The sequence below is a fragment of the Homalodisca vitripennis genome, unplaced genomic scaffold (assembly GCF_021130785.1).
Source record: "Homalodisca vitripennis isolate AUS2020 unplaced genomic scaffold, UT_GWSS_2.1 ScUCBcl_3999;HRSCAF=9870, whole genome shotgun sequence".
Lineage (NCBI taxonomy): Eukaryota > Metazoa > Arthropoda > Insecta > Hemiptera > Cicadellidae > Homalodisca > Homalodisca vitripennis.
Genome location: NW_025780119.1, coordinates 38,067 through 65,821, shown reverse-complemented (window position 1 = coordinate 65,821; position 27,755 = coordinate 38,067). Strand labels below are relative to the sequence as shown.

General features: G+C 32.2%; 1 protein-coding gene across 1 annotated transcript; it reads left to right on the top strand.

Moving 5' to 3' along the window:
* Window positions 1–1,848: 1,848 nt before the first annotated feature.
* On the top strand, window positions 1,849–27,079 carry LOC124372776 (ADP-ribosylation factor GTPase-activating protein 2-like). Its single transcript, XM_046831187.1, has 12 exons — window positions 1,849–1,869; window positions 4,962–5,153; window positions 6,266–6,397; window positions 7,766–7,813; window positions 10,900–11,004; window positions 13,291–13,452; window positions 13,638–13,799; window positions 15,572–15,702; window positions 16,470–16,619; window positions 17,163–17,580; window positions 19,331–19,540; window positions 26,913–27,079. Exons 1-12 carry the CDS (start codon window positions 1,849–1,851, stop codon window positions 26,931–26,933), a joined length of 1,752 nt encoding a protein of 583 aa, XP_046687143.1. The 3' UTR covers window positions 26,934–27,079.
* Window positions 27,080–27,755: the final 676 nt, after the last annotated feature.

Sequence of the window (27,755 nt, the reverse complement as noted above, 5' to 3'; positions counted from 1 at the left end):
TTAGTCCCCCTTTTCGATAACAAAATTGAAATAGGGAAATTTACCCAAAAAAAATTTTTTTTTAAAAAGACTTTTAGGAAAAAATTCATTAGTGAACCAATGTCGGGATACGGGGTTTAGGGTTTGCGGGGGGTTTTTTGGGCCCCCCCGAAAAAATTTTTGGGTTTTAAAAAAAAAAATTTAAAAAAAAATTACAAAAACCCCCGGCCCTTTGGGGTTTTTAGGATTTCATAGAAACTAAAATTATAAAAATTCATACCTTCAAAAAAAGTTTCCCCTTAATGTTTAAAATTTTATTATTTTCTTTTAAAACCCAAAATTTGGGGTTTTTTTTTAAAGGCAAAAAAACTTAATAATAAAAACCCTCAAAATTTTATTAAAAAAATTTGAAAATAATTTTAAAAAATAAATTTTTAAAAAAAAAATGAAAAATATTAAAAAAAATTAAAAAATAAAAAGTGAAATAAAGTAAAATAAAAATTGAAAAAGGTATTAAACTCAAAAAAAAATAGTTTTTTATTTAAAAATAAAAATTCCAATGAAAGTTTATCCAAATTTAAAAAACCCCAAAAAAAAAAAGGGAAAACTTTTAATTTTAAAAATTTTTTTTAAAATTTCCCCAAAAAAAACAGTAAAAAAATTTTCAAAACTAATGAAAATTAAGCGCCCAAAAATAAATTGGGAAAGGGAAAATTTTCAGCCCTTTTAATAACAAACTGTTCTTATACAAATTCATTTAAATCAAACAATAATTGAAAAATAAATTAAAATAATTAAAAATTTAACAAAACTTACATTTTAATTTTTTTAAAAAAAGAGTATACCCGCCCCCCCCAAAAAATATTTTTCAAAATGGGGAAACGTTTTAAATTAAAATTTTTTTGGCCCCTGAATAAATTAGGGGTTAACCCCAAAAAGTTCTTCAATTTATAATATCTACAAAACTTGATTAGGGGCCCCAATTTAAAATTTGGGTCGGGATTAATGCCCCAAAAAGACTGAAACTTATTTTAAAATTTTTTTTTACTTTTTTAGATTGCGAAAATTTTTTTTTGAAATTTAAAAAAGGGAAAGGGGTTTTAAAACCCCCCCTTTTTTAAGGGGAAAGTCCGGGGTTTAAAAATTATTCGATCTGCCCCCTTCATGGGGCGTCCCTTTTTGACCCCCTGTTTTAACCCCTTTCCCCCAAAACAAAAACATAAAACCCCCAAACAAAAATAAATTTTTATTAAAAAAAAAACACTCAAAATTGTTTTTATTCTTGTAAGCCCCAAAAAGGAGTTTTGGACCGGGGGGCCCCGGCAGGGGAGTATTGAAAAGTGAAAAGTCGCCACAAAGATTATATGATCTGTGAGTGGAGACGAATACCTTTATCAGTCCGTTGGTATCTAATTATCCATGAATAACTGTACAGTAATATTACACAAATAACAAACTTAAATCTACTACAACCTGATTTGACTAATTGATTATCTCTTAACGATGTGTAGAATTGATTATCCCGTAACATGGTGTACGTGACATCTATACTTCGTGTGTTTATAACTGGAGATATAGCCTACGTCATAGCTGGCTTAAGGATATTATACATTACGTTGTGGGGGAGCGCGTTGTGAAAAAATCTGGTTGAACTCTAGCAATGAATTCTAATATAACTGCATACACCAAATCTTATGTCCTCCAACTGCTATGTAATAATTCTTATCAGACCCAATTGTACTTAAGGAGATACCAATCACCTTACACGGAGGAGGTGCAGCGCATCACATTGAAACATGACTTGGTATACGCAGTTACATTAGATTACGTTACTAGAGTTCGGTTGGAATTTTTTTTGCTTAGGGGGACATGGTGGAAGAGAGACATAGGGTAATTTTACCATTTGTTTCATGATTTGTTAAAAGATCCTGCAAGTGTTTTGTCAGTTAGAACGTTAGTTCTTAGCATTACCTTTTAGCATTACCATTGTACAAATGTCGTCCTTCTCTAGGACCAAATAGCAAATGCTACTTACACTCCTAGCAAACACCATACATTCTATTCTTTAGTGCATTCATGAACAGGGTAATTAATTTTTGTACACATATTACAGTTAAGAACACTCATATTCTGTGATCCGTTGTATTGCTATGTATTGGTCTTATATGTGGTAGCTCTCATATAGGCAACCTATGTAACCTCCTAGGGCTAGCTTAGGCAGACGAACTAGTAAGTGATGAAAAGTGAAGGGTGTTTTATTTAAGTTCTCTTAGAAGATTGGAAAGTATGGATTAACATTAACACTACTGTACTAGTACATTGGTAACCTCGCGATCCATAGCGGCAACTCCTTGATTGCCATATCACCGAAGTTTGAGGGTAAGGATGCAGATTAGAAGAATTTCCAAAAAAAAAACAAAAATCTCTCCTATTTATGTGTAAAAATGTGTTTTAGAACAGAAATTTTGTGTTGAAATCATGTTTGAAATTAAGTAAAGTAGATTTTTTTAACAATTGGTAATGGTTTATTTTATAATAAAAAAATGGACCTTACTTTCTGAAGAATTTCAAATTATACTGCTACAAGATATAATAAATCTCTTAATCCTGACAAAACTCTTTTGAATTTAGGATTTTCGAATTGTAACAAAATATGGGTTGTATTATTGTGTTTTGTTAGTGTATTATTCATATTTCAATGAGTATGGTATATAGAAAGTTTTACTAAATGGCTAAATAAATATGCAATATTGCAGAGAAAAATGAGTACCAATTTGATGGTTAAATAACGGTAACGTATTGGTACTAAGTGAAAATTCTCATGTGTCGTTCATTATCAGTGAAGTAAATAAACTTATCAGTTGAAGACTCAAGTAAAAATACTAGGTTTCCTGTTCCTGTTTATTTATAGCCATAATGAACATTACGCTATTTTCGTGTCATAATAACTTGAAGAGTGCTTTGAGTGTTACTTTTAAAGTCAATTATATCTTTTATCCATCTCCCATCAGCAAATTCCGCTGTGTAAAATCAGTGATAAGTAAAACTGTTGCAATATGAATTTTAAAATACGTTTTTGTGTAAATTGTTCTTTGTATTAAAACTAATCTTGTAATGTAGGACAAACAAAGCAATTAATTGATTATAGCTTGATGTACCTTATCTCTTTAATTTTTCAATTTTAATTAATTGGTCTTCTGTGAATTACAGCAGACATTTTTAGCTCAAGTTAATAATAAAATGCAGTTCAAGAAACATTACATATTTGTAAAATAATCAATCTGAATACTATACTTAGTTTGTAGGTGAACAAGAATATTGAGTTATAAAAGCTTTACCTGTACGCATTTTTGCTTTTCGTTTCCTCCTATTTTTCCTTTCAAGTAAAGTTTTTTAATTAAAATTTAATGAGAATTAATGTGTTTTTCAGATGTAGGCTGACAAAAAACATCTGGGTACAATTTATAGACTTTAATTGAATTTGTAAAATATAAAATCATAATTTATCTTATATTGCTGATTTCTTCAGGGGTCTGGTGTCAAAATATCTTTGATAAATTTTAGTATGGTAAAAATATACGTATGATATAACTGTGAGAAAATAATATAGTAAGTTTTACTATTGAAGTATGTCAATGGCAACACATTGTCTTTGAATCTACAAATAAGTTTTAGTTCATGTTTACAAATGGAGAAAACAGCATGAGTTTTTTAACTTAAAATTTGATATGCTTGAGTATAAAGTTAATTTTATAGTTTCCAAGCAGCACAGGTGAGAAAGTGGTTCTTATTTTATATACACAGACCAATAAGATAGTCTAAAATATCAACAATGCACAAGGTATTATTGACAGTATTGGCGAAGCCTATCAATCCAGGGGCTGGAAAAATTTCATTCCTGTCTCTATGTATGTCTGCATGATAAGATATATGATGTATGTCTGCATGAAAATGAACTAACCGACAGACTTGAAATTTTGCGTAAATTCCAATTAGGCAATACTGTGTTTGATGATGGTGTATGTCACTTCATGATGTTTGGCTGAGTTTTATTGGAAATTTTTGCATTTGTCTTATGGGTAACCATGATAGTAGCGAGAAAAGAGAATATATGAAAATGTAAACAATCTGATTATAAGCGTATGACATTTACAATCTGATTATAAGCGTATGACATTTACAATCTGATTATAAGCGTATGACATTTACAATCTGATTATAAGCGTATGACATTTACAATTGATTATAAGCGTATGACATTTACAATATGATTATAAGCGTATGACATTTACAATCTGATTATAAGCGTATGACATTTACAATCTGATTATAAGCGTATGACATTTCAACACGTGACATAGTAACACATGAAGCTTAACTATCTGTAAAATTTTTTTAGGCAGATATCATCTAAATTTTGCATGAAACTTCATTTCTATGTAGACAAGAATGACTTCTTGGATGGTGGAACCAAGGAATTTGGCTGAGCATCATTGAAGCTTATCATTTAGTAGGCTGACAAAGTATCCTTTATCTGCTGGGGAGATTAAAAAAATTCCTTTCCTTATGATTGTCAGCCTGTCTATCACAGAACCTCTCTGGAGTAAAATGGCTTATAGATCTGAAATATTTCATGCAACCTTAGTGAAGCCTGTTACGCGACCCAGTGTGACATACTCATTTCTTGTTTTAAAGTGATGATCAGTAGTGTCACATTATCGACAATTATGGCAATGATATTCAGCTAGTCTTTCTTTGTGGTCAGTTACTGATGATATTGTTACTAAAACTATTAAATAACCTAATCATCGACAATATATCATTGACTGTTCTGTAAAGTTAACTTTTTTAATTCATATTTATCGAAGAAATGGCAGCACTGTTGCAAGTGACTCATTATTATTAATTTAAATTAGGTATTATAATTAGTTCAAAAAAGAAATGAAAAATAAATGATTACATTGGTATGTGTGTGTTTTCAGTCGTGTTTTGACTGCAATGCCAAGCTCCCCACCTGGTCCAGTATCACCTATGGAGTATTTATCTGTATCGACTGCTCGGCAGTTCATCGGAGCCTGGGAGTTCACCTGACGTTTGTACGCTCTACGCAGCTCGACACCAACTGGACATGGCTGCAACTGCGTCAGATGCAACTCGGAGGGAACGCTAATGCTGTTAGTAGTGTTGTCGTATCCTTATTTTTACGGTTTTCTGAGCTAATTGTTTGTCATTGTACATTTATGACGACAACTTTGTGCATTTTCTATTTATTTGTACACCAACCGGTTTTATGCATTAATAGCTTTGTTGTGGATTGGGTGCATCTAAAAGTATCACATCTTTTGCGTACTATAATTAGTAATTTTGTTTCACATTGCTCATTGATAAGGGTGCAAAAGGTTTTAATGCCTGTGTGTATAAGTGAATATAAGCACAAGGGCTGACCATGCTGTAATACTGTAATCATGTATACGCACACACAATTGTTTGTGTGATGGTAGTTCTAATTTGGTCTGCTAGGAATTATGTTTTATTAGATTAGAGATGTGCTGCATACCACATGCTTACGCCTTTGTGCTTATTGATCGAAGCTAGACCAGTTTTTGTCTCACAGGTGGCGGCTTGGTAGTACTGCTTATAAGCGTATAAGCGCACGCTACATAGAAAAATAAAATAAAATGTGCATTGAGAAAATATAGTTTTCATTTTTTGATAATTCATGAGCGCTAATCCAAAGTTAGGCAACAACTATATGAAAAATGGTCGGACTCAAGGTTGAATATTCTGAGGAGTCGGTTTTGTTGAGGGCGGATATGAGCGGTTCTATTGTAATAGTTGGAATCTACCAACCCATTAATTTTTGTTTTTTTTTTTATCCCCAGTGAAATCTGTAGAAGCTTTAATTAATGCTCTCAAAATCTGTCAGCAATTTCATGAGCTCATAGATCTGCTAATAGTATTTCATGAGATGAAATAATAACTGTTAAACTCTAACAATGGAAAAGTTTTCACTTTTTGTAATACTGATTGATGTTTTGTTTTTATGTACAAGAAAATAGATGTAAAACCACTAGATTAATATAAATAATTAACTTAACTATCAGGTATAAACAATAAAAAAAAAACTATATTTTACTTAATATGGAATAAAAACTTAACTGGATCAAATTTTGGGCTCCATTAAAGTAAATAAACTGAATATACTTGAAGTAGCATTGCAAACCAGTAAAGAGATTGTTTTGTTATTACAAGTGTTGTAGACAACCTGGTAATTTCCTTCTTGCAGGAATCGTTCTTCCGACAACATAACTGTGTGACAACAGATGCTCAGCAGAAGTACAACTCCAGAGCTGCGCAACTCTACCGCGAGAAACTGCACTCAGCAGCTGTCCAAGCTATGCGGCTCCATGGCAACAAGGTATGAGAAAATGGGGGTTGTATGATCTCTTTATCTAATACATCTCTCTTCTCAGTCTTTGTTCTCCCGACTCTTTTATTCCTCGTCCAGTTTCATCTTTATCATTTCTCCCATGTATGTGATGGAAATTTGTCAGTTGTGATCAGTTGACAACTCAATATAAAATACTCGCAAATATATGTTAGCCTGTGATGTATGTACCAAAACCAAGATGTTTAATAATTTATTAAATAATGATAACCTATAGGACCATATAATAAAAGTGATTAGACTGTAACTTGTATGGATTATCTAAAATCACAAGCAGTGTAATAAACTGTTGTAGTTTGTTGTTTACTTAACTTAATTTTCTTATATGAGGAATAAATGAAAGTAAATACCAACATCACGAGTGAATCGAATTGATGTACCAACAAAAATAGTATTACCCAAACTCTACCTGTAGACTTAAATAGTTTTTATAATTGGGAACTTGTACATAAAATGTCTTCAGTATACGGCGAATGTCTTACGGCATCAGTGTTAAAAATTCTAGACATCCTTACTCAGGCATACTTGCAATAGGCATGTTAACATTTTGACTGCCTTATTGTCTTAGGCTTAAAAACACTTATCAATTACCCCAGTATGGACCTGCAATAAAGGAATGATTAAAACATTTTAAAATTAAACAAAATGAACAGAATGCCTAGACTTTAAAGATGGAAATGAGAGACCAGGATGTGTTTCTGTCAAATTTATACAATTAGAAAGTTTGTATTGATGTAGATCCTAGATAATGGTTTAAAAAATAGGGGATGAATTGTCACAGACCGTTAAGATATTTTTGAAAAGAACACCAAAGATTGTACTATTGTCTTGTGAGCTTTCAGAAACAGGATTACATGATTTTGAACAAAAACCATATGAGATGAGACATGGGTTCTTAAAAACACCCATTGAGCTGGACGAGAAACACACTGTAAGTGATGCCATACATATTCGCCTCTCTCAAAAAGTTCAGGATAAGTTGTTTGAAATCATGGCTTAGTGTTTCAGATTCATAAGAAATAAATTTTGTTGAATTTTTTTATTGCAAGGTGAAAAATAATTAGTTGTGTGTCCTTTAAATGCTAAAACGTTTATATTGAGCTACCGAAACAAGAGGTGAATAATAGATATAGGAATCTGTCTGCTAGAAACAATCAATGTTTGTTCTCATACAGTTTGTGAAACAAAAAAACTTTTTGCAGAACTTAGGATATAATTTTTTGCTCCATCCACACCTTGTTCTTCTGATTTTATACATAGTGATTATCACTTGTTTGTTATCCACTTGTATTTGAGTTTGTGGGAGAAATTGATAGCGGAGGTATCTGTGTGTTGTAGCTAGAGATCAGTCCACGGGAGTCAGCCTCAGTGCTGGGAACTCGGCTGGTGAGATCTCACTCGCTTAGCTCACGTGACACTGGCTTGGCTTGTGTGTCTTAGTGTGACACTCTTGCTTAGTTTGTGTCAATGTTTTTAGTTACATCTCGTATTTGCTTGGTTTATGTGCCATTGTACTCAGTACATCTCACTCTTACATGGTTTGTGTCATTGTAGCACCTAGTTACGTCACACACTTGCCTGGTTAGTGTGTTATTGTATCCAGCTACACCACATACTTACCTGGTTTGTGTATTATTGTGCCCAGGTATATCACACGCTTGCCTGGTTAGTGTGTTATTGTATCCAGGTACACCACACGCTTGCCTGGTTTGTGCGTTATTGTGCCCAGGTACACCACACCACACGCTTGCCTGGTTTGTGCGTTATTGTGCCCAGGTATATCACACCCACACGCTTGCCTGGTTTAGTGTGTTATTGTATCCAGGTACACCACAAACACGCTTGCCTGGTTTGTGCGTTATTGTGCCCAGGTACACCACACGCTTGCCTGGTTGGTGTGTTATTGTGCCTAGGTACATCACACGCTTACCTGGTTTGTGCGTTATTGTGCCTAGGTACGTCACACGCTTGCCTGTTTGGTGTGTTATTGTGCCTAAGTACATCACACGCTTACCTGGTTGGTGTCTCATTTTGACTTTTTACATCACACGCTTGCCTGGTTTGTGTGTTATTGTAACAAAGTACATCACACACTTGCCTGGTTGGTGTCTCATTTTGACTTTTTACATCACACGCTTGCCTGGTTTGTGTTGTGTCTTACATAGTACATCTCACGCTTGCGTTGCTTGCGTTTTGAAAATTTGAGTGATATTCAGAATTAGTTTGTCACTGTATGCAGTGAAAAATCACCCCCATTTCATGTGTGTGCCACATATACTTGGCATGTATGTCACAGTTACATCATTATTCCTCGCCAATTTGAAGACTTCATCTTTACATTGGTTTGTTGTAGAGTTCTGATTTTTTAATTTGTTTAAACAGTCACCCAATACAACATTTCATTTTAATTATTTATAGAGCTGACATAGTCTAAACTGGTCCATCATTTTAGCTCAGAAATCCTGTTGAGTTCCTCTAGATAATGTATAATTTAGATCTAGTAAGTATATTTTTTTATACATCTTTGGTTCCTTCATAATACCTTAGTATTTTTTTTACTTTTACATACAGTAGTCATGTTTTTCTGAACCTAGCCTTAAGTAGCTTTATCTTAAAACTGTTAAAAGTGTAAATAGGGTAGAAATATTAAAGCATAATGCAATCTGTATCTTTATCATCATGAAGACTATAAATAAGGACGGAGAAAGGATAAAATATATTTTTTTTTCAGATTGTAAAACAGGTTTTGGTTTCAAAATTACAATCTGATATTATTTTTCATAAACCGCATTGTAGAACTCTAATGTACAATTAAATAACACTTTTGGTATCTGAAAACGAACCTGCTAAGTTATTGATTGTGACAAAAATTACTTTTTTACCCCATAAAACCATTTGTATAACTATAAAGCTGAGAATCGGTGATCAATACTCACTCATACATTAATTTTTACAATTAGACAAAACTGTGTAACATTGTGTAATATGTAATAAATATAAAAAAGTTACTTACTATGCCTTTACTTGCTAATGCCTGAGAGCAGTTCTCAACAATTATCTTGGGCAAGATATTTCTATCATAAATATGCCCTTGGTAGCATTGACAAAACATTACTTAACATTCTCAGAATAAACTGTTGTTTTTTTTTAGTAACCAAAGTACCATGAAATAAAGGTCATTTTTTCATTTGTTTTTGTGCAATAAACTTTCAAGGAAAAATATATACAAACATGATCAAATTCCAAAATTTTATGTTTTACTTTAGTTAATATTCCATTAGCTTCAAAATTACCTATTAGGCAGTTTGTTTCTTTATTATTTGTGTTACAAAAATATTTTAAAAAGAACTTTTTATAGTAGTGTCAAAAAAACAGCCATAAAATCTGTTTATTGTTCTATTTTAAAAAGTCCTAGTAACAACTTGTGTTAAAATTAATTTTAATTTGAATATTTTGGATTTTTGTATGATCCTATGAAAACTAAATTCTGGTATTTTTTATATTACAACTTTTATGTATCCTGGTGTGATGTCTGTTTTTGCAAATATGAAAAAATAGTGCTACAGAAGTTTTGAATGGGTTAATGTATCATATTCTATTATTACTTTTTTTAGCAATATTATTTTTGAAAAAGTCAACTAAATGGGCATAAGTAATGTACATTATTATCCTTGTAAACATAGTCTCTTTCTCAACAATTTGAGTGAATCGTATCTAGAGTAACAACGATCTGGATCATGTTGGGTCCTTGCCTGGATGTAAAACTGTAGGAATGAGTTGGTGTTTCTTTCTATATTAAATGTCCTTTGGGGAGACAGCTGTGACAGTTTATTTTACAATTTTTTATAAAATCCAATAAGAAAAAAATGTTTCCTTCGATACTCCAAGATTGCCTCGTAACTTTTTCAGTTAAAGAAACAGTCCTTTATCTTGATTTGTATAACAGTCTCTTCTTGCAACTCATTGTTTGGACTGTTATTTAGCATAGATGCGAATTAGTGAATCTTTATTTCATGTTCAAGTACATTGGTAATGCTATAAATAAGATAACCTATACTCACCAGTTCACTTGTGTCTCTAACTTTGCACGTACATATGAAACTACTCTCATAATAACATAAACAATGTGAGGACATTAGAGTATCTGAGGCCAACTGGAAAAAATCAAGTAATTTAAATTTCGGAAAATGCTCGAAATTAAAAAATAAGGCTAGCACGTAGTTGTTCTGGTAAGTTTTTTTTTCTCAGGAATTTCCTGAAATCTGAATGTAATATACACAGATTGCACGTAATTAAAAGTTCTAACCATACATTTTTACTAGAACATATTTTTTTCTTAATATTTAACCCATACAACCTTGTCGTTGAAGATATTGGTGTTACATGTTTTGTTCAGTGTGTGTAATAGTCCTCACTAGCCATAACTTTGCTGTGGACTTGTGTGTGAGATTGATGTGTGGTTTGGTTGACAGCTTCACCTAGAGCCCACTAACGAACACACAACCACCAACAAGAAGGAAGAGGTTGATTTCTTCGAGGAGATCACCACAACCGAGATTCAGTATAATGATAACCAGGTTCGTTTTTATTCCTTTTTCAGAGGTTAGAAAGGTTCAGAGGTTATTACCATTCAGTTTCTTACAAGGTTAAAAAATATTCAGTCATTGTTAAAGACTTATTTGCATAACCTAAAATCCTTAAAAGTTTATAGTTTATATGTCTTTGAAGCAATAAAGTTTGTCAAAGAATGTCACAATGCAGTTCTATTTGAATCAAACCACTGTTATAACACATAAAACCAAGTGGGTTAGACATATATATATAAAAAAAAAATAAAAAAAAACTAGTTCATGGGTAAAATTTTTTTATACAGTTGCCAAATGAAATGAAGAGGGTTCAAAATTACAATAAATTTAAATACAAATTAAAGTAATATTTAAAGAAAGCATTGTACTCATTTTCAGAATTTCGCAAATTATGAAACTTTAAATAGTTAGAATCTATTGAACTTCAAAGGGTTTCTGCTTTGTTATCACGAGTATTTTTGGTTCCTTTCTGTTGTATAATTTAACATAGTCATCTTTATTTGTCTGTCTTGACTCTATTCAAACACATTGTTATGTATGGTTAATTGAATAAAATATACTTTGACTTTATATTCTGAAGGGCAGAGTTGTCAATCTTTAACCGTCCAAGATGGTCTTCCTCCAATTTTTCAGTGGGTAAAGAAAAAAATATTATGTTATGTACAATATCTTACCATTGGGATAGAGTTCATATAGAATATACTTTTGTTATATGCCCTGTTTACTTCATCCAACAAACCATAAAGGTTTTTGCCAAACTGAAATTTCGTATGTAAAATGAGGTTCAAAGTTACATTAACTTATAAAACTAGCTGTAGTACACTGCACTATATAAGGCTTACTTAAATTTGAAATTTGCACAAATAACAGGAGTATATACCTTTAAAATGTATGAATAAAAACATATCAGTCTGTGACAGAAATCACTATAAACAAAAGGTTGCATCAATTAATTTATTGTTCTAAGTATTTCCGTTAATGAACCAAACTTTTTACAGTCTACTGTGCACATAGAAACAATAGACGCTACGTAGCATTAAGGTTGATATGTTTATCTCTGTAGGTAAATTTTGAGTGTTCTATAATTAAAAGCTGTTGTACTCCAATTTTGTTATACTTCTAATTTTGTTGAAATAAAATAAACTGCAATGGAGAGTATGAATATAGGAAAGTGTAACTATTTTAAGATTTCTTTTATCACAAACATCATATACTTCCAAGTGATATAAAAAGGACCCTTGACTTTTCTTATGCCTTTCCACTCACCAATGTGTCTAATCTTATGAACATGAACCCTTTATGGAATAGAACGTTCTGCTTGCTTTTTTTTTAAATTTTATGTGAATTTAGTGAATATACTGTATTATATGAATAGATGAAGATTTCAACAGACGTTTTGAAGAAAGGAATGTGTAGTCAGTCCTTGAGGCAGGACGGTTTTTAAAACTGCTTAACATATGAATTCAATTTTTCTGCAAGTCTATAAATTGAACAAATGGGTGGGGAACCAGTGTGGAAAGGGTATAAACAATCTTTAATACAGTTAAGGGAACTTACATCATAATAATATTGTAACCAGAGTATAAACAATCTTTAATACAGTCAAGGGAACTCACATCACAATTGTAACTTCTTCCAATTAACCTGATCTCCATCTGTGGTATTGGTAAATTTGGTTTATTTTGCTGACTGTGTAATACCGACAATACACTGCATGTTTTGCCACTTACAGACTATTTAGCTTACAGCATTCTCGTATGTATTTTTATCAGTGTAAAATATCATGAACAAATGAAATACTGATAGAGTTAGGATTTGTATTTGGTAAACTGTAAGGTTTCACTTCATTTAAACCCCTTTGACTACAGAAGCCTTGTAAAGGTGTCCGAGACACCTACCTTTAAATGGTGATCGGAATTCCCCATGATTGATTCCTTGGTTGCCATTGTTTATTGGCCTCTTAATTAACAACACTTAGAAATTATCAATATCAGCTAGTAACAAGGTTATAACCATTACAATCATTCATATCCATCTAAAAGTACATACTTTGTTATGACGGTCTTAAGGTGATAATTTGTTAAGTTACAATAGATGCACATTTTTAGGCTTAATTTGATTCCAAATTATGAAATACTCCAATTAGTTGTTTTCAAACATCAAGTTTTTAAACAGGTCATTTTATTAGTTTCCATTTCATTAATTTTTGTATTTCTTCTACGATACTGATCTTCCCACTAATATCCCTTATGATCTGTAAGCTCTTTTTCTTTCCAGGGAGTGGACAGCTGGACACCCAACGGCAACGTCAACCTAAGTAAGACTCCCGGCCCTACTGTGGGCCCCAACGTGGAGGCAGCCCTCAGGCCCCTGACAGAGCCCTCTGCTGAGAGGAAACCCACCATTGGGGGCCGCAAACCCCCTGCCAAAAAGACTGGGGTTAGTCCATTCGTTTTCAATGAAACTTCACTGTTGGTGGAGTATTTAATTTTTTTAATTGTTTAGATGAAATCATAAATTTTGCTGAACGGTTATAAGAAATTAAATTAATTTTTAAGAAAATTCAACTGAAATCACAATTAAATTTCAATAAATTAACTGTTGCAATGTGTAATTTTTTACAGCTGGGAAGCAAGAAGGTCGGAGGTCTGGGAGCCCAGAGGGTGAAAGCAGACTTTGCAGAGATAGAACGAGAGGCGGAGCTAGCTGACAAGCTCAAAGAGTCCAGAATAAAAGAGAAAACACCTGTTGTGCCTGAAAAATCACCCGAGGAGCAAGAAGCTCAGGTTTGTATTTTTTATCTTTCTCTTTATCTATTTGACGGAAAACGCTTTTTACAAACAATTGCATACATGATAGATAAGAACAATATAATTGGTAACAAATTTTGCATGCTCTAATAACAAGATATTTAAATTCAAAGATAACAACATATATATAACAATATGAAACAATGGTAGTATCTGACCAAACAAAAAAAAAAAAAAAAAAAAAAATTTATAATAAATAAAAATTAAAAAAATAATAAATTGATATATTCTAAAAAAAATCGAGTGTAAGTTATAGTATAGCAAGAAACATGATATGACAAGAACAACAATTAAGATAAATAAATCATTTAACTACTAACTATAATAGATGGATAATACTAATAAAAATATTAAATAGATAACATATAATAGAATATATAATCAATAGATAACAATAATAAATTGATACTTAAGCAGTAGTAATAAATAGAGACAACAAGAACAAAAAATATACGCACTCCTTCTCGAATATGTTAATAGCCGACTGTATTGAAACAACTTTGAGTTTTTTCTATGAAAACAATCTCAAATCTTATGTATAGGTAGATTACTTAGACGTGAAATGGGCCTTGGGGGGGGGGGGGGGTTGTGCAGTGGACAAATATCGCTGCACGCAAGCACAGCCCGCTCAGCTGATCAGTGCAGACAATTAGTTCTGTCTGCTCCATGAGTAAAGTGCGTAAAAGCGTGACTAAAAACATAAAAATCAGTCCTTAAAATGAACACCACAAGTGCTTTGGTATCGAAAACTTTACAAGAACTGATGAAATAATATAAAATGTTTATGGAGAAACAGTACCACAGTCATGACTGTGCTACCATAGCAGGCCACACCAGTTCTATCTTATGGCATGGTTTCACTATATGATATATCTTTGTTGGTCTTTGTTTGCTCTTCTCATGTAAGAGGGCTATTCAGAAAGTAGATTACGTTTTGCTCTGTTCCCGCTAGGGGCAGAACTATCACAGCCATTTTGATGTCAGGGCGTTTCTCCGTTCAGTGGCTATCCAGCCGTGCTAGTGAGAGGTTACTGTCACTCCTTGTTGTTTTACAATAGTAGTTTAAAATGTGCGATGTAATTGAAAATCCCGCACTTTGTGAAATACGGTCAGTAATAGTTTCTGTTGGCTAAGCACAATAAACCAATTAAAATTTATCGTCAGCTCTGTGAAATTTATGGGAACAATGTGATTACTAAAAGTGGAGTGTGTCAGTGGTGCGTTAGGTTTAAAAATGGCCGAACTTCATGTGCATGATGGTGAACAAAGTGGACGGCCAAGCATCGTAACCTATGAAATCGTCGTCTCTAAAGCTGATAAGGTGATTAGAAGGCCGCCAATTCACAATAACAATACTTAGTTTTCCTCAAATATCAAGGAGTTTGTAACACGAGATTGTTATGCAGAAGATAGGTTACCAAAAATATTATGCAAGATGGGTACCGAAAATCTTTACAGAAATCCATAAAAATCAGCGTATTGCTGCTTCATTGACATTTCTGGACTCTTACAAAAAAGATGGTGACTCGCTGCTCGATCAAATCATTAGAGGAGACAAGACTTGGATAAACAAAACGTGAATTGCAAAACCAAATTATAGTCTATGGAGTGGTGGCACTCACACACCCCCCTAAATGTGTTTTCTTCTTTTTCTTTTGTTGATATCAAAATGTAATCTATTCTATGGATAACCCTCATATTATGTGCCCTGATTTATCTTTTATCAGAAAAAGCTTTTCTTTTTTCAGCTCACGTCAATCAGATTGGCTTACCAAGATATTAGCCTGCAACAGAAGAAGGAGGAGGAGAAACTCAAGTCAGTTGACCCTAAAAAGGCCAAGCAGGTGGAGCGGCTGGGCATGGGATTCGCATCAAGATCGTAAGTATTGTATTTTATAAAAGATTAGAAATTACCTGTTTCAACACAATGAGGTAATATTTCATCAACATTCTTTTAGGTCCGAAAATGCTGACAGTAATTTAATTAATAACCTCTGTCACAAGTTCCAAATTCTGTAGCAAGGCTTCATGTGTTTTGAAGTTAGAACGTTATCTTCAGGCTTTCGTGACGAATAGATTAACCTGCATAAGTAAACAATAAAGGATTTTCAAACGTAACAGAATAGTGAATTTTATCTCACAAGATTATCAAATGAGGCAAGTGTTAGTAATACAGTATGCGTAAAGCTTAAGCAAGCCATTCGGTTATTGTAATTTCTTTCATGACAAAATCTTATTTGTACGATCTATGATCAATTCAACCTATTCAACACAACTCATTCATTCATTCTTCTAGCGTTTCACTCTTATCATTCGTCCACTGTTTTATTATATGATTAGCGTTTCACGCCTATCGTTCGTCCACTGTTTTATTTAATGACTAAGGTTTCACTTTTATCATTCGTCCATTGTATGATTATATGACTAACGTTTCACTCTTATCGTTTGTCTGTTTTATTATATGATTAGCATTTCACTCTTATCGTTTGTCCACTGTTTTATTATATGACTAGCGTTTCACTCTTATCGTTCGTCCACTGTTTTAATGTATGTCTAGCGTTTCACTCTTATCGTTTATCCACTGTTTTATTATATGACTAGCATTTCACTCTTATCGTTTGTCCACTGTACGACTGGTGATTACAGAGGAGTGTCGCACTCAGCCTTCAGTGATATGAAGCCGATAGAGCAGGAGACTCCATTGAAGACCTCCACTTCCAGCTCCAGGTACGCCAGGGATGACGATGGTGGTGGTGATGATTTCTTCGACTTCTTCACTTCCAGCTCCTCCTCCATGTAAGTAACATTGTTGTTCTCACTTTTCAGGATTTTGATTTTGATTTTTGTTTTAATCTAGTATCAGTAAAATTAAATAGCGTTTGTATTAAGTAACATCATTTTGACTGTTAATTGTAGTTGTGTGTGGATTTCTATTACTCTGGTAGCCTCTGGAAAAGAGCCCTAGGTAAGTTAAAAATTTATAATCAGATGTCATACATAAATTACACAGAGGAAACGTGCTAGATTCATATAAACAAATAAAAGATATATAAACTTCTCCATTTCCAATGATTTTCTCAGAACAGATGGAAAAAGTAAAAGCTCCATAACATACGTTCAGAAACAGAGAATGAGTTGAGTAACCAGATAATAAAAATTTGTCATATTTTTACGTAAGAAAAAGTTTTGAGATTTAAATCTTCTAATTTATTTTTTCTTTCTAGCAAGAGATAAGATTTGAAGATCCAAATTTATTCTAAAAGAGATTTAAAGTAAAAAGTTAAATATTGCATTTTGAGAGTATTTATCAGTAAATTTACATAAAAACATTTATTTCAGGTACAAAGGAAATAGAACACCGACAGAATCATCGAACTTTGAATCAGTGTTTTTCGAGAGCAGTAAATCAGACAGTCTAAGTGGTTCTGGTGAGACGACCAATAGGAACGCTTCCAACAAGAGCAGTTCAGGGTCGTCGGGATGGGCGGAGTCGAGTGGTGGTGGCGGGTGGGGGGAGCCCAAGCGGGCAGGAGGGTGGCGAGATTCAGTGAACGACTCGGACTGGGGTGACGAGAGGAAGGCAAGCGGTAGCAAAGCCAAGGAGTGGGAGGAGCCGGAGAGGAGACAGCCATCGACACGACCGAGCGAGAAGATAACTCCCTCCCCCACCTCTGCCGGCAACGAGGCCCAGAAGAAATTCGGATCTGCCAAAGCCATCTCTTCAGACCAATACTTTGGTGACTCGAGTGATACATCTGTGAGTTTTTGCATTTCAGTTAACTGTTTTTTTGTACTTTACAGCTGTTTTATTAATGTTTTTGTTTTTTTCTGTAGAGTTAATTTTAAATTCCAATAAACTTATCATCTCTTTTTAAAAATCAATGAATTTCAATAATAAAGGCGAATGTAAGATTCAAGCATTCATTATTTTTCTAGATGCTTAAATAATTTTCAAGATAAGCTTAAGTATAATAATAATACATTTATTTATGTTAGCGTATAACACAATTGGTAATTTTACAGTAATTACATTGTATTACATAATTGCATATTACCTAATTTGAAGTATATTTAGTTGTTAGTAACACAGTTTTCCACTAGAAAGTCCAGGCTATATTAACATCAGTTTTGTGACGTAGTTCCAGATGGAGGTTTGCATTTTTGTTTATTTTCGTCATTGAAGACACATGTATTTCCAAAAAAAAGTATATATATATATACATATAATGTTTGTCATATATTTGAACTATACATTTCTGAACACAGCACCAATTTTTGAGTCAATGTATATTTTTGCATTATATATAATACTCGAAGTTGGGTATAAAATGTAATTTTAAGTCGGGAGTGAATTATAAAAAAAAAACTTCACATAGTTTCTGAAACAATAAAATTTATGTTTCAAGTAAAAAATATTAAATCAACACCTGTTTCCCTGTTCTGTTGAAAAGAAAAATAATGTATAATATGTAATGTTTGGAGCGTTGGCTATAGCTTTAAAAAGATTACCAAGTACTTTAAAGCACTATACCACTTCTACAAAGATTATTGTTATGTAAATTTGAAACGTGTAATATTATATACAATATGAACAGATTCATGTTTATATGGTGCTTAGCGTATTTTTTTAGCCTAATGCTCAATAAACATCAATTCAAGTTGTAATATGAAAGTTATTACTCTATATGAAGCATGGCCAATATTGGTGTTGGTCAGTATAAAAGTGACATTGTAGTAGTAGTAGGCCTAAGTTTAACCCTTTGAGTGCCAAGTATTTATTGAGTGGGTGTACTGAAAAGTGCCAGAATTTTTTCTAGTGGGTACACCTAAGAGTTCCAGCCCTTTTGAAGGCATTTTGCAAGGTTTCAGTGAAAATTTACAGTTTGATTATTTATTTAATAATAAGCTATCAATCAACATACAGTTTTTGTAAATTTTCTTTGAAAACTCTGCCTAATTAACATAAAATAACAAAGTAGCCATAAAATTAAATGTAGGAATATAAAAAATTGATTTACCTAAAAAAATTCCAGAATTGATTTAAATCTAATTTTTCAACCTAATTATCATTACCAAAAGTCATATCCTTTTCTTTGTCCATATCACTGGAAAGGGTATTCAATTGTCTATAAATGTTGAAAAATGTATTTCATTATCTTCAATAATGAGTGAGTTATACAACTTTTAAGAAACTAATGTCACATTGTTTCCAGTAGCCATGTCAACCAAAAATGTTTATATGTGAGTTCTAGATTGATTTTCGTTGAAGTCAATTGATCGGAAGTGTTCTAAAACAATTTATTTTGAAAAGAACAATTCTTCGCAAACAATTTAATATAATATTAGTTTAAAAATATAAAGTTTTCGATTTTTAGTGATTTTTTTCCCGAATGTCCGGTAAAATCGGACATTGGCACTTTTCGGCCAACTTTTGACGTCCAGTAAAATCAGACGTTGGCATTCAAAGGGTTAATTAAAGTAGTATGTGACTGTCACTTGTGTTGCAGTGGGAGAGAAAGACCAACCTGTCACGGTTCGAGGGATCGTCCAGTATCTCATCGGCGGACTACTTCAACCGCACAGAGGTGACCCCGGGGTCGGGCTACAACATGCAGACCCCTGACCTGGACGATGTCAAGGAGAGTGTGAGACAGGGTGTGACCAAAGTGGCGGGAAAACTGAGCTCGCTCGCCAACGGTGTCATGTCGTCGATACAGGTACATTGCTGACTAACTAAGAGTTTTACATTGAGCTTACTATAATTAAAGTGTACAGTAGGTGATGATACAGCGAAATAGAAACTGTACTTGGTTATTTTGATTTTTAGAAAGAAGACTTGGATCTGTTTTAATTTATCGTAAATGAAATAAATACGTGGGTAAGTGAATTCCAGCTACGTAAAGCAAGCTATATGTTTGGTCTTATAAGGTTGAAACGATTTTTGAAAACATCACTTTTGAGACAGTGTAGAGTAAGCGTTGTTTGTGGCTTCTCTGATGACTGCATGGCAATGTGGTCTGGGAGTGGACAGCCAATTTGCACTGTATACCCACACATCTCAGTTTTTCTTGAAATCGATATGGAATTTTTCTTTAGAAGTAAATCGATCGTTAGCCATGCTAGTTTTGGTGGTGGTCAAAATTGGAGGGTATCGAAAGGGTTAAAAATGAGAAACGATAATTTTTTCTCGGATTAACATTTTTTTAAATTGATACACTAAAAAAATTGACCGTCAGGCACTAATAATATTTATATAATCGTCAGACAACTAGATAGAGGTTGAAATTTGCCACTTTATCAGGTTGAGTGCCCTGTCGCGCTGTTCGGTTAGACAGCCAGAATGTATTTAGTTACGTGTCGGCTGATCAGGACGACAACTACGCAGTTGTAAGGGTACGGCAAAACGTATGTTTCAGGCAACTAATAAAACCTAGTGGTAAAGTCTTGAAGTTTTTCAACTAAACCGAAGACCTTCTAGAAAAAAAATAAAAAGAACCTAAATAATGGTTTCCTGTCGTTCCGATAGTGTAATTTTCAACTATTTGATTGGAATAAAAATAATAAGCAACATATAATGAGTGTTCATTAAATTTTGATGAATGCATTTTTATTAAAATAAAATATTATGTTAAGCCTACAAACGGAAAAAGGGTACAGGATTGCCAACGATACACACCCAAATAACTTCTAAGTACATAAAATAATTATGGTCGGCTGATCGGCCCGCCAAGGTATTTCACGATCACGTTTTTACCTCATAAAATGACATGTCGACCAGATTGATTGACACAATGTATTCATATGTATGTAAATAAACTTTTCGAATAGTAATCATAACTATCCCTTTTGTGATGAAACATAAATAGTATCAAAATGTTGAGCAATTAAGTTTGGCACCACAGAGTGAAAGTTTCCAAAATGCCTTGGCACCCAACTAGTTAAGGATGTGTTTTTGATTAGACGACGCTATTTATCTACATATCTGATGGTTGGTTGAAAATGTGTCAAGTTAATAAAAGTATGTTCTGAGAAAAAATTATCGTTTCATATATTTCACCTTTTTGATGCCCCTCCTCCCACTTTGACCTCCACTACACTAGTGCAGCTGACAGTCTATTTTTTCGCAAGGGAAATTTCACCATAAAAAAAAAAACAAGATGTGTGGGTATACAGTGCAAATTAGCACTCAGCTCCTGGACTAATACTTTAGAAACAGTTCGTTGTGTTGAATGCTTGTTAATGAAATGAAATTATTTTACTTCAACACATGTAAATGATAAATCTCACTTTGTTGCCAATTGTAGAACTAGATACAGAATTAATCGTTCAATTGAAATGTAATATTTTTCTATCTGTTAATATTTGGTTTTTGTTATTTTATTGGATTTCTCCCATTACTATTATTTCGTCACATGCTAGTTAGTTTTGTGTTGGTTCTATGTGTTACCGCTGATTATGAGCGGTCAGGTCAGCTATGTTGTAGATTAACTGTGGTTATTAAATGCATGGAAAATGAGAACTGTTTACAGAAACAGAATATAGAAAGTGTGATTTCGAAGACATTGTTACCTGTCAATAAAAGCTGGTTGGAATATCTGGTTCTAAGTGTATTTGCAATCAAGGGATTTAATTTTTCTTACTGTGGCTACTGATGAATTTTAGTGTGATTGTGAACTTATCATTGGTCATTCAAGGGATATTTAACACAATTTTTCAGTTTTATTTTTGTTTCCATGTTTAGGCATTCATAACGTTCTTTTGTCACATACATCTGGAAAATATACAATTAAAGTTAGAATAACATTATAAAACAAACATAGGATTATTTGAAATTTTTAATCAAATTGTGGCATCTACACAATAATAAATACGTGAAGAAAAATACATATGTATAAATAACGCATTAACACGTAAAATACGTTAAATAATACATCGTAAAGTTTTTCTATAATTATAATGTTATTTTAAGTTTGGTGTTCCTGCACAATAATTACCATCAATTGGTTGATTTTTTTATAAATATTGTAAGACGTCTTATATAGGTTTTTTTCCAGTAATTCAAAGTGGGTTTTATACAAAATATGAAATTTTAGCACAAAGCTATGTTTAACCTGTTGAGTCCCGGGTTATGGCAGCACAGGGGCATCTGCTGGCCCGGGTTTTTTCTGGCACTTGGTTACTACTTTGCATTATAGTTATTTTTTGCATCTGCATAATCATATACTCATAAGTTTCATTTTTATGTTTATTTATTTCATATTATTGATATTTCTAAATTCAAATATACATATTTAAATTTATATATATATATATATATATATATTTTGATTCCAAGTGTAAGTTTATTTTTCATAAATCAATAAGACTAGGATAAACAAACTAAATAAATAATATTAGAACAAAACTTTCCATTGGAAACAACGACAAGAAAAAATCTAGGTTTGTAGATTCCTTACTTATTCCAGAATCAGCATTTATTCCAGATTTTGAGATGTCAAATGGAAATATGTGCGGAATAAAGTTGGTATCATTCACCCAGGGATAGGTAATTGGAGGTAGCTTTCTACGTTTGGGGTTAGGCCTACATTCAGTTCCTTCATTACCAGTAAAGTCATTTCTGGGATTATAATTTTGAACTACCTCGTTTATTACCAAGTCAACACTATCCAAAGTAGGCTTATTTGGACGATTATTAGAATAAACAGTATCACCTGATGGTCCTGGTACTGGTTCATCGAGATAACCTAAATCGTGGTTGAAGTCTGCATCACGAACTATTTCACTAAAAATAAAATCACCACTTCTTACACGACTGAAAATATCCACATCACTTTCGTCGTCACTATCAGATAGTTCACTAAACTCACTGCCCAATAATTCATTAATATCTTGATCAAACAACTCATGCTTACGCGAAGCCATAATTATTGTGTACAAACAACAGCAACCGGCTGAAACGCCTCGACGTTTAGAGTAAAAACAGGCTGCCAAGTATCGTAGCGCGAAACAAAATATACCTCACGAGAAAGCCAGTGTTCTCCCGAGTAACCCGGTATATTGAACGTCATTTAATTTAGCGAATTGAGTTGAAGAAAACGCAAAAATAAAACGCTCTGCGCGCGGCCGCAACGGGCCACGACTGCACACTTGCCTCAGTCGCAACTGTGCGGCTACGGGATCCAACAGGTTAATGGCTAGTGGTTGGGTGTAAACAATAGTATTTAACCTAGAGGGAACTCCATCAGTCCTGAATGTGCATCAGGCATTCTAATGAAAGTATATCATTTTGAAAATTTGATTGACATAATGTAATGTGGTAAAGGTGAGAATTGATCGCACCTTGAAGTTTGATATCAAGTTTAATGCTTTGAAATTTCATAATAAACTTAAGAGTTGCTTTTATCACTGATTGTAGCCCCATAAGAACATCAAGTTAGAAAGTTTATTGCTTTTACATATCAAAATAAACTTAAGAGTTGGCTTTACAATTGGTTGTAGCTCCATAAGAACAATGTTAAATCTCATACACTTTTACTACCTTATTTTGAGTCATAAAATTATGGAAGGTGTTTTATTTTTAAAATGTAATTAAAACGCTTTGTATGGTTTTTCAATATTTTTATCAGTTATTCAAAAAATATCTCAAATTTTGTTGTACTTCATCGTTTAACCCTCGAAGTGATAGCAGCTCGGACCGAGCCGTTTGTGAAAAACGACGTAAAATAATAACTAGTATCGGAATTATTTTATACTAAACGGTTTAGAAAGAGTTCTTTTACTTGATACTCTATGTCGTATATTTTCAAGCAGATAAAAATAAACATTATATGGAACTTGTTTATGAAAAGTACATTTTTTGGCAGTTTTTGATTTGTTTATGCTGGTGAAAAACATATTCAAAATCAATTTTCATGTAAATATAAACTACAAGTGTTATACATCTTTGTGTTCAAACTTAAATTGTGAATCTTTTGTATATAATGAATTTCAAATATGTTACTATGGAAATTGTGAAAAATAGCCTCAAAAACATAATGTTTGTTGGAAAAATTTTTTTCAAGGTCATTAGTAAATAATACAATAAAACATTTTTTTAAAGTTTTTCTTTACCATTACCATTTAGTACGGTACATATTATAGTGAACATTTTAATATATAACATGTTATATTTCAGGTATATTTGATATGTTTTATGAATTAAAACAAAAAACACTGCTCATCATCATATAAAAAGGCCTATCACTGTAGAGTAATATGAGTATCACTTGGAGGGTTAAGTATTCAAAAAGTATACACTTAAAAAACTAAAAAGCGCTTAGATGCGTATTAATTATATCTTTAAGAAGTACATCTTTGGTACAACTGAAATTATAGCTACAGGTCCTATAATGCTATAGCTTCCCATAACTACAAAAAATGGAGTAGAAGAGCATGAGATTTAACCCTATTCTTATGGGGTAAATCTCAACATCGTCTCAATAAAGCCGGCTCTTAAGAGCATCTTCATTTTACCGTACTAAACAGAATACGTCAAATATCATTTCATAATTTTGACTTAAATTCACATTTATTACAATAATATTTTATAAGCACCTATTTTTATTAATGGTTAGTTTTATTCTGAATTAGATTAAAATAGTAAAAATATATTCAATAAAATGAAAACTTCTATCAAAATGGTTTTAGACGCAATGTTTTACACGCATTGAGGTGAATTCTTTACATTCTTCTCTTTTTACACTGTCTACCTACTAAATTGTAATAATATGTAATTTTATTAGCTAAATAATATTGGAATAGTATTTTTGTTTAGCAATAATGTAAGTGATTCAGACAATATTTTTTAGTAAAATATAGTGTTGTCAATAAATAGAAATAATGTCTCAATGTTCTGCAACAATTTAAAAAGTAGTAAACGACAATAATTTTCACCAAAACCACTGACTTTTTGTTAGTTACCATGTTTTACAACTGAATGCCTCAAATGTATGTGTTATATGGGAGAGGCTTGACTCATTATTTGTTATTACAAATGCAGCGCAAATGACATTTTGGAGGTTTACATTAAAACGGGTAAGCTGGACTGTGTTTTGTGTGTTCAATGTTTTGTTGTGGATACAATTGTTGTGCATTTCATAAATGAGTAACTTCATTCTTGAAATAAATATTTTGTTCCCTTATGCACTGCCTTATAGACTCTCACAAACTAGTGAAATTTACTTTAAATAAAAGTTACAGTAAGTACTTCATCCTATGTTTTTGTTTGTATTTTATTACTGTTCATTTCTTCTTTCACCATCTTCTGTATTGTTAGGATTTTACATCACAGATTTCTGTCTTTGTACTCATGTGTACTATTTCATGGAGAAGTAAGAAATATTATATGGAACTAAATATTCCTGTAATTTTAATTGCATAACATTTATTTTTTGTCTGCAATATATTTATTATTCATAATTTATTTAATTTCACTCAGATTTTGTGACTTTTATATATTATCTTTCAAGTATTACTTAAAAGCATGTTGGGGAAAGGGTCTGGGTGAAGTAAGTTAAGACAAATTGATGTAATTTATGAAAGAATTAGTTATTTCATCAAGTTACTCATCTTTCAATATATATATATATATATATATATGATAATAAATAATTTTGATTAATCATTTATATCAAGACATAGTAATAAAAACTATTTGGAGACAAATTTCAAAATATTGTGCCTGATGTTCTCAATTGGTAGCAGGAAATTTAATAGATAGATTTATTGGCATGATTCTATATTTATACTCTAATATTAGTGGCTAAAGTATAATATGCGTGAGGAAGCCGCTGGTCTGGCTTTTTCAAATTTTCTTTATTTCTAGTTCCGAGTATCAAAATACAAAAACATAAGAGACAATAACAGCCGTCGGATAATGTGTTTGTTGTCTTATTTTGTATAAAAAAACTGTTTCTTTAGTTTCTAGTTCTAAACGCAAAAACATTAAAAGTAACATGAACACAGGAGACTATCATTAAATTTGTGTAACAGAAAATGCATGTTGATTTTAGCATATTCTCTTGGTGGAGGTGACTTGTAGTTAACAATTTTAGAGTCCTGGCATATAAATTTATTTTTTTATTACTTTTCTCTTCTGTATTTGGAGATCATGGCGTAAATTAATGCTTTCGTGTTTATGTACATGCTTGAAAGCAAATATCTATTATGAAAATTTATATACATATTTGAAACATGATTTGCATGTTTTTCCTAATTTGTGTAAAAGTTAAAAAAACTTTCAAGATTTAATTTGATAGGAGAAATTAGCCAACTGTAAGTTTCCTAGTAACATTGTTTTCCAGTTGTAGATATTTTTGTAAAAACATTAGATTAAAATAATTAAAAAAATATTATGTTTGTAAGTTATAAACCAAACAAAAAAGTATTTGTTGGTAATTTTATAAAAGTGTGGTTTTCAGAATATTGTGTCAGTTTCCTAGTATCACTGATTATTGAAAATTGTGCATTTTTTGTTTGTTTTGGGTTTCTATATTTACTGCTTGTTTAGATATATGCCCTGGAGATAAGAAATATTAAACAAAAAGTTTGGTAGTTTCTTGAAAAATTCTGGGCATTTTTCAAGTAGTTGTTTGGGCAATAATGAAATTATCCTTCCGGAAAAACTACTGAATATAAGGATATCTATATTTTACAGTCTGTATGTGAAATATGTTTGAGTGTGGCTTTTTAATATAAAATGCAATTCATATTTCATTGAAACACGTTATTTCCATAAGTCATAATTCACATACATAATGTAAATAATTCATGTCCTTATCTTCAGTTATGTTTCCTTATAACAAAATTGCCCAAAATGACTTAACTTTACTTTAAATAGCTGTAATTTATTTTAAACTTTTCCTGTCTTCATAGAACATAGCTCTTACAGCTGTGACTGGATTAAAAAAAATAACTTCAACCATAAACCTATTACACTTAATAAACATGTCTGTATTTGTGTAATCCATGAATATATTGTTTGATAATGTGAACCGTTAGAGTTTAGTGAAATATTTAAGTAAAATTAACGATAGTCTTGATGTTTTGCAGGAGAAGTACGGAGGATACTAAGGACAGCATGTTACCTGGACCCCCTTCTGCGTTGTTTGTTTACTTCTACCTGTGTACACCCATGTTTTCATGTTTTTCGTAACTTAACCTACAGTGGTTGTTGAGGAAAATTTGCGTGAAAAAGGAGAAATAAACTGTTAAAAATACATCTTCTATCATTATCAACCAGTACAAACTATAATATATAATTGAAAAATCAATTAGCCGGGTTAGATGTCTGATTGTGTATTTTTAAAATTATTTTCAATGTTAGCTTAAAATTTGATCAAAAATTTCACCTATTATGTTTTTATTTGCATTTAAATTTTACTTGATTAACAGCAGAAGTGGTTTCTCAAGAAATTTGAAACTTTTTATTGTTCCGTATTCCTAATTGAATCAATTTATTGAAGTCAACAGTGAATGCTTGATGTGTCACATATCACTGTAAAAAATATATAAATTCAATCGTGATTTTGTACCTGTTTAAGTAAAGAATGTCCGATTGATTTGAAAACTGGTTAATTTCTTATGTTTTTTTTTCTAAGTTTTAAAGTAATACGAGGGCTGTTTTTTAAGTAAGGGCGGTTTTTTTTTTTAAATAAACAACAATTATTTTTTTCAAAATACATTTATTTTCAGAATCTACATACTTTTTTTTTATTTTCTACATAGTTGCCTTGTTTGTTAAGGCACTTATCATATCTTAAAACTAAGTTTTGAAATCCCTCTTCAAAGAAATTTGCCGCCTGCTCTGACAACCAGGAGTTCACGGCCGTCTTGACTTCTTCATCGTCATTGTAGCGCTTCCCGCCAAGATGATTTTTCAAGTACCGAAAAAGG

Coding starts and splice junctions, on each gene's coding strand:
- LOC124372776 (XM_046831187.1), top strand. CDS start 1,849: ATGGTGGAAGAGAGACATAGG. Junction 13,800..15,571: donor CCGAGGAGCAAGAAGCTCAG/GTTTGTATTTTT, acceptor TTCTTTTTTCAG/CTCACGTCAATCAGATTGGC. Junction 16,620..17,162: donor ACTTCCAGCTCCTCCTCCAT/GTAAGTAACATT, acceptor CATTTATTTCAG/GTACAAAGGAAATAGAACAC.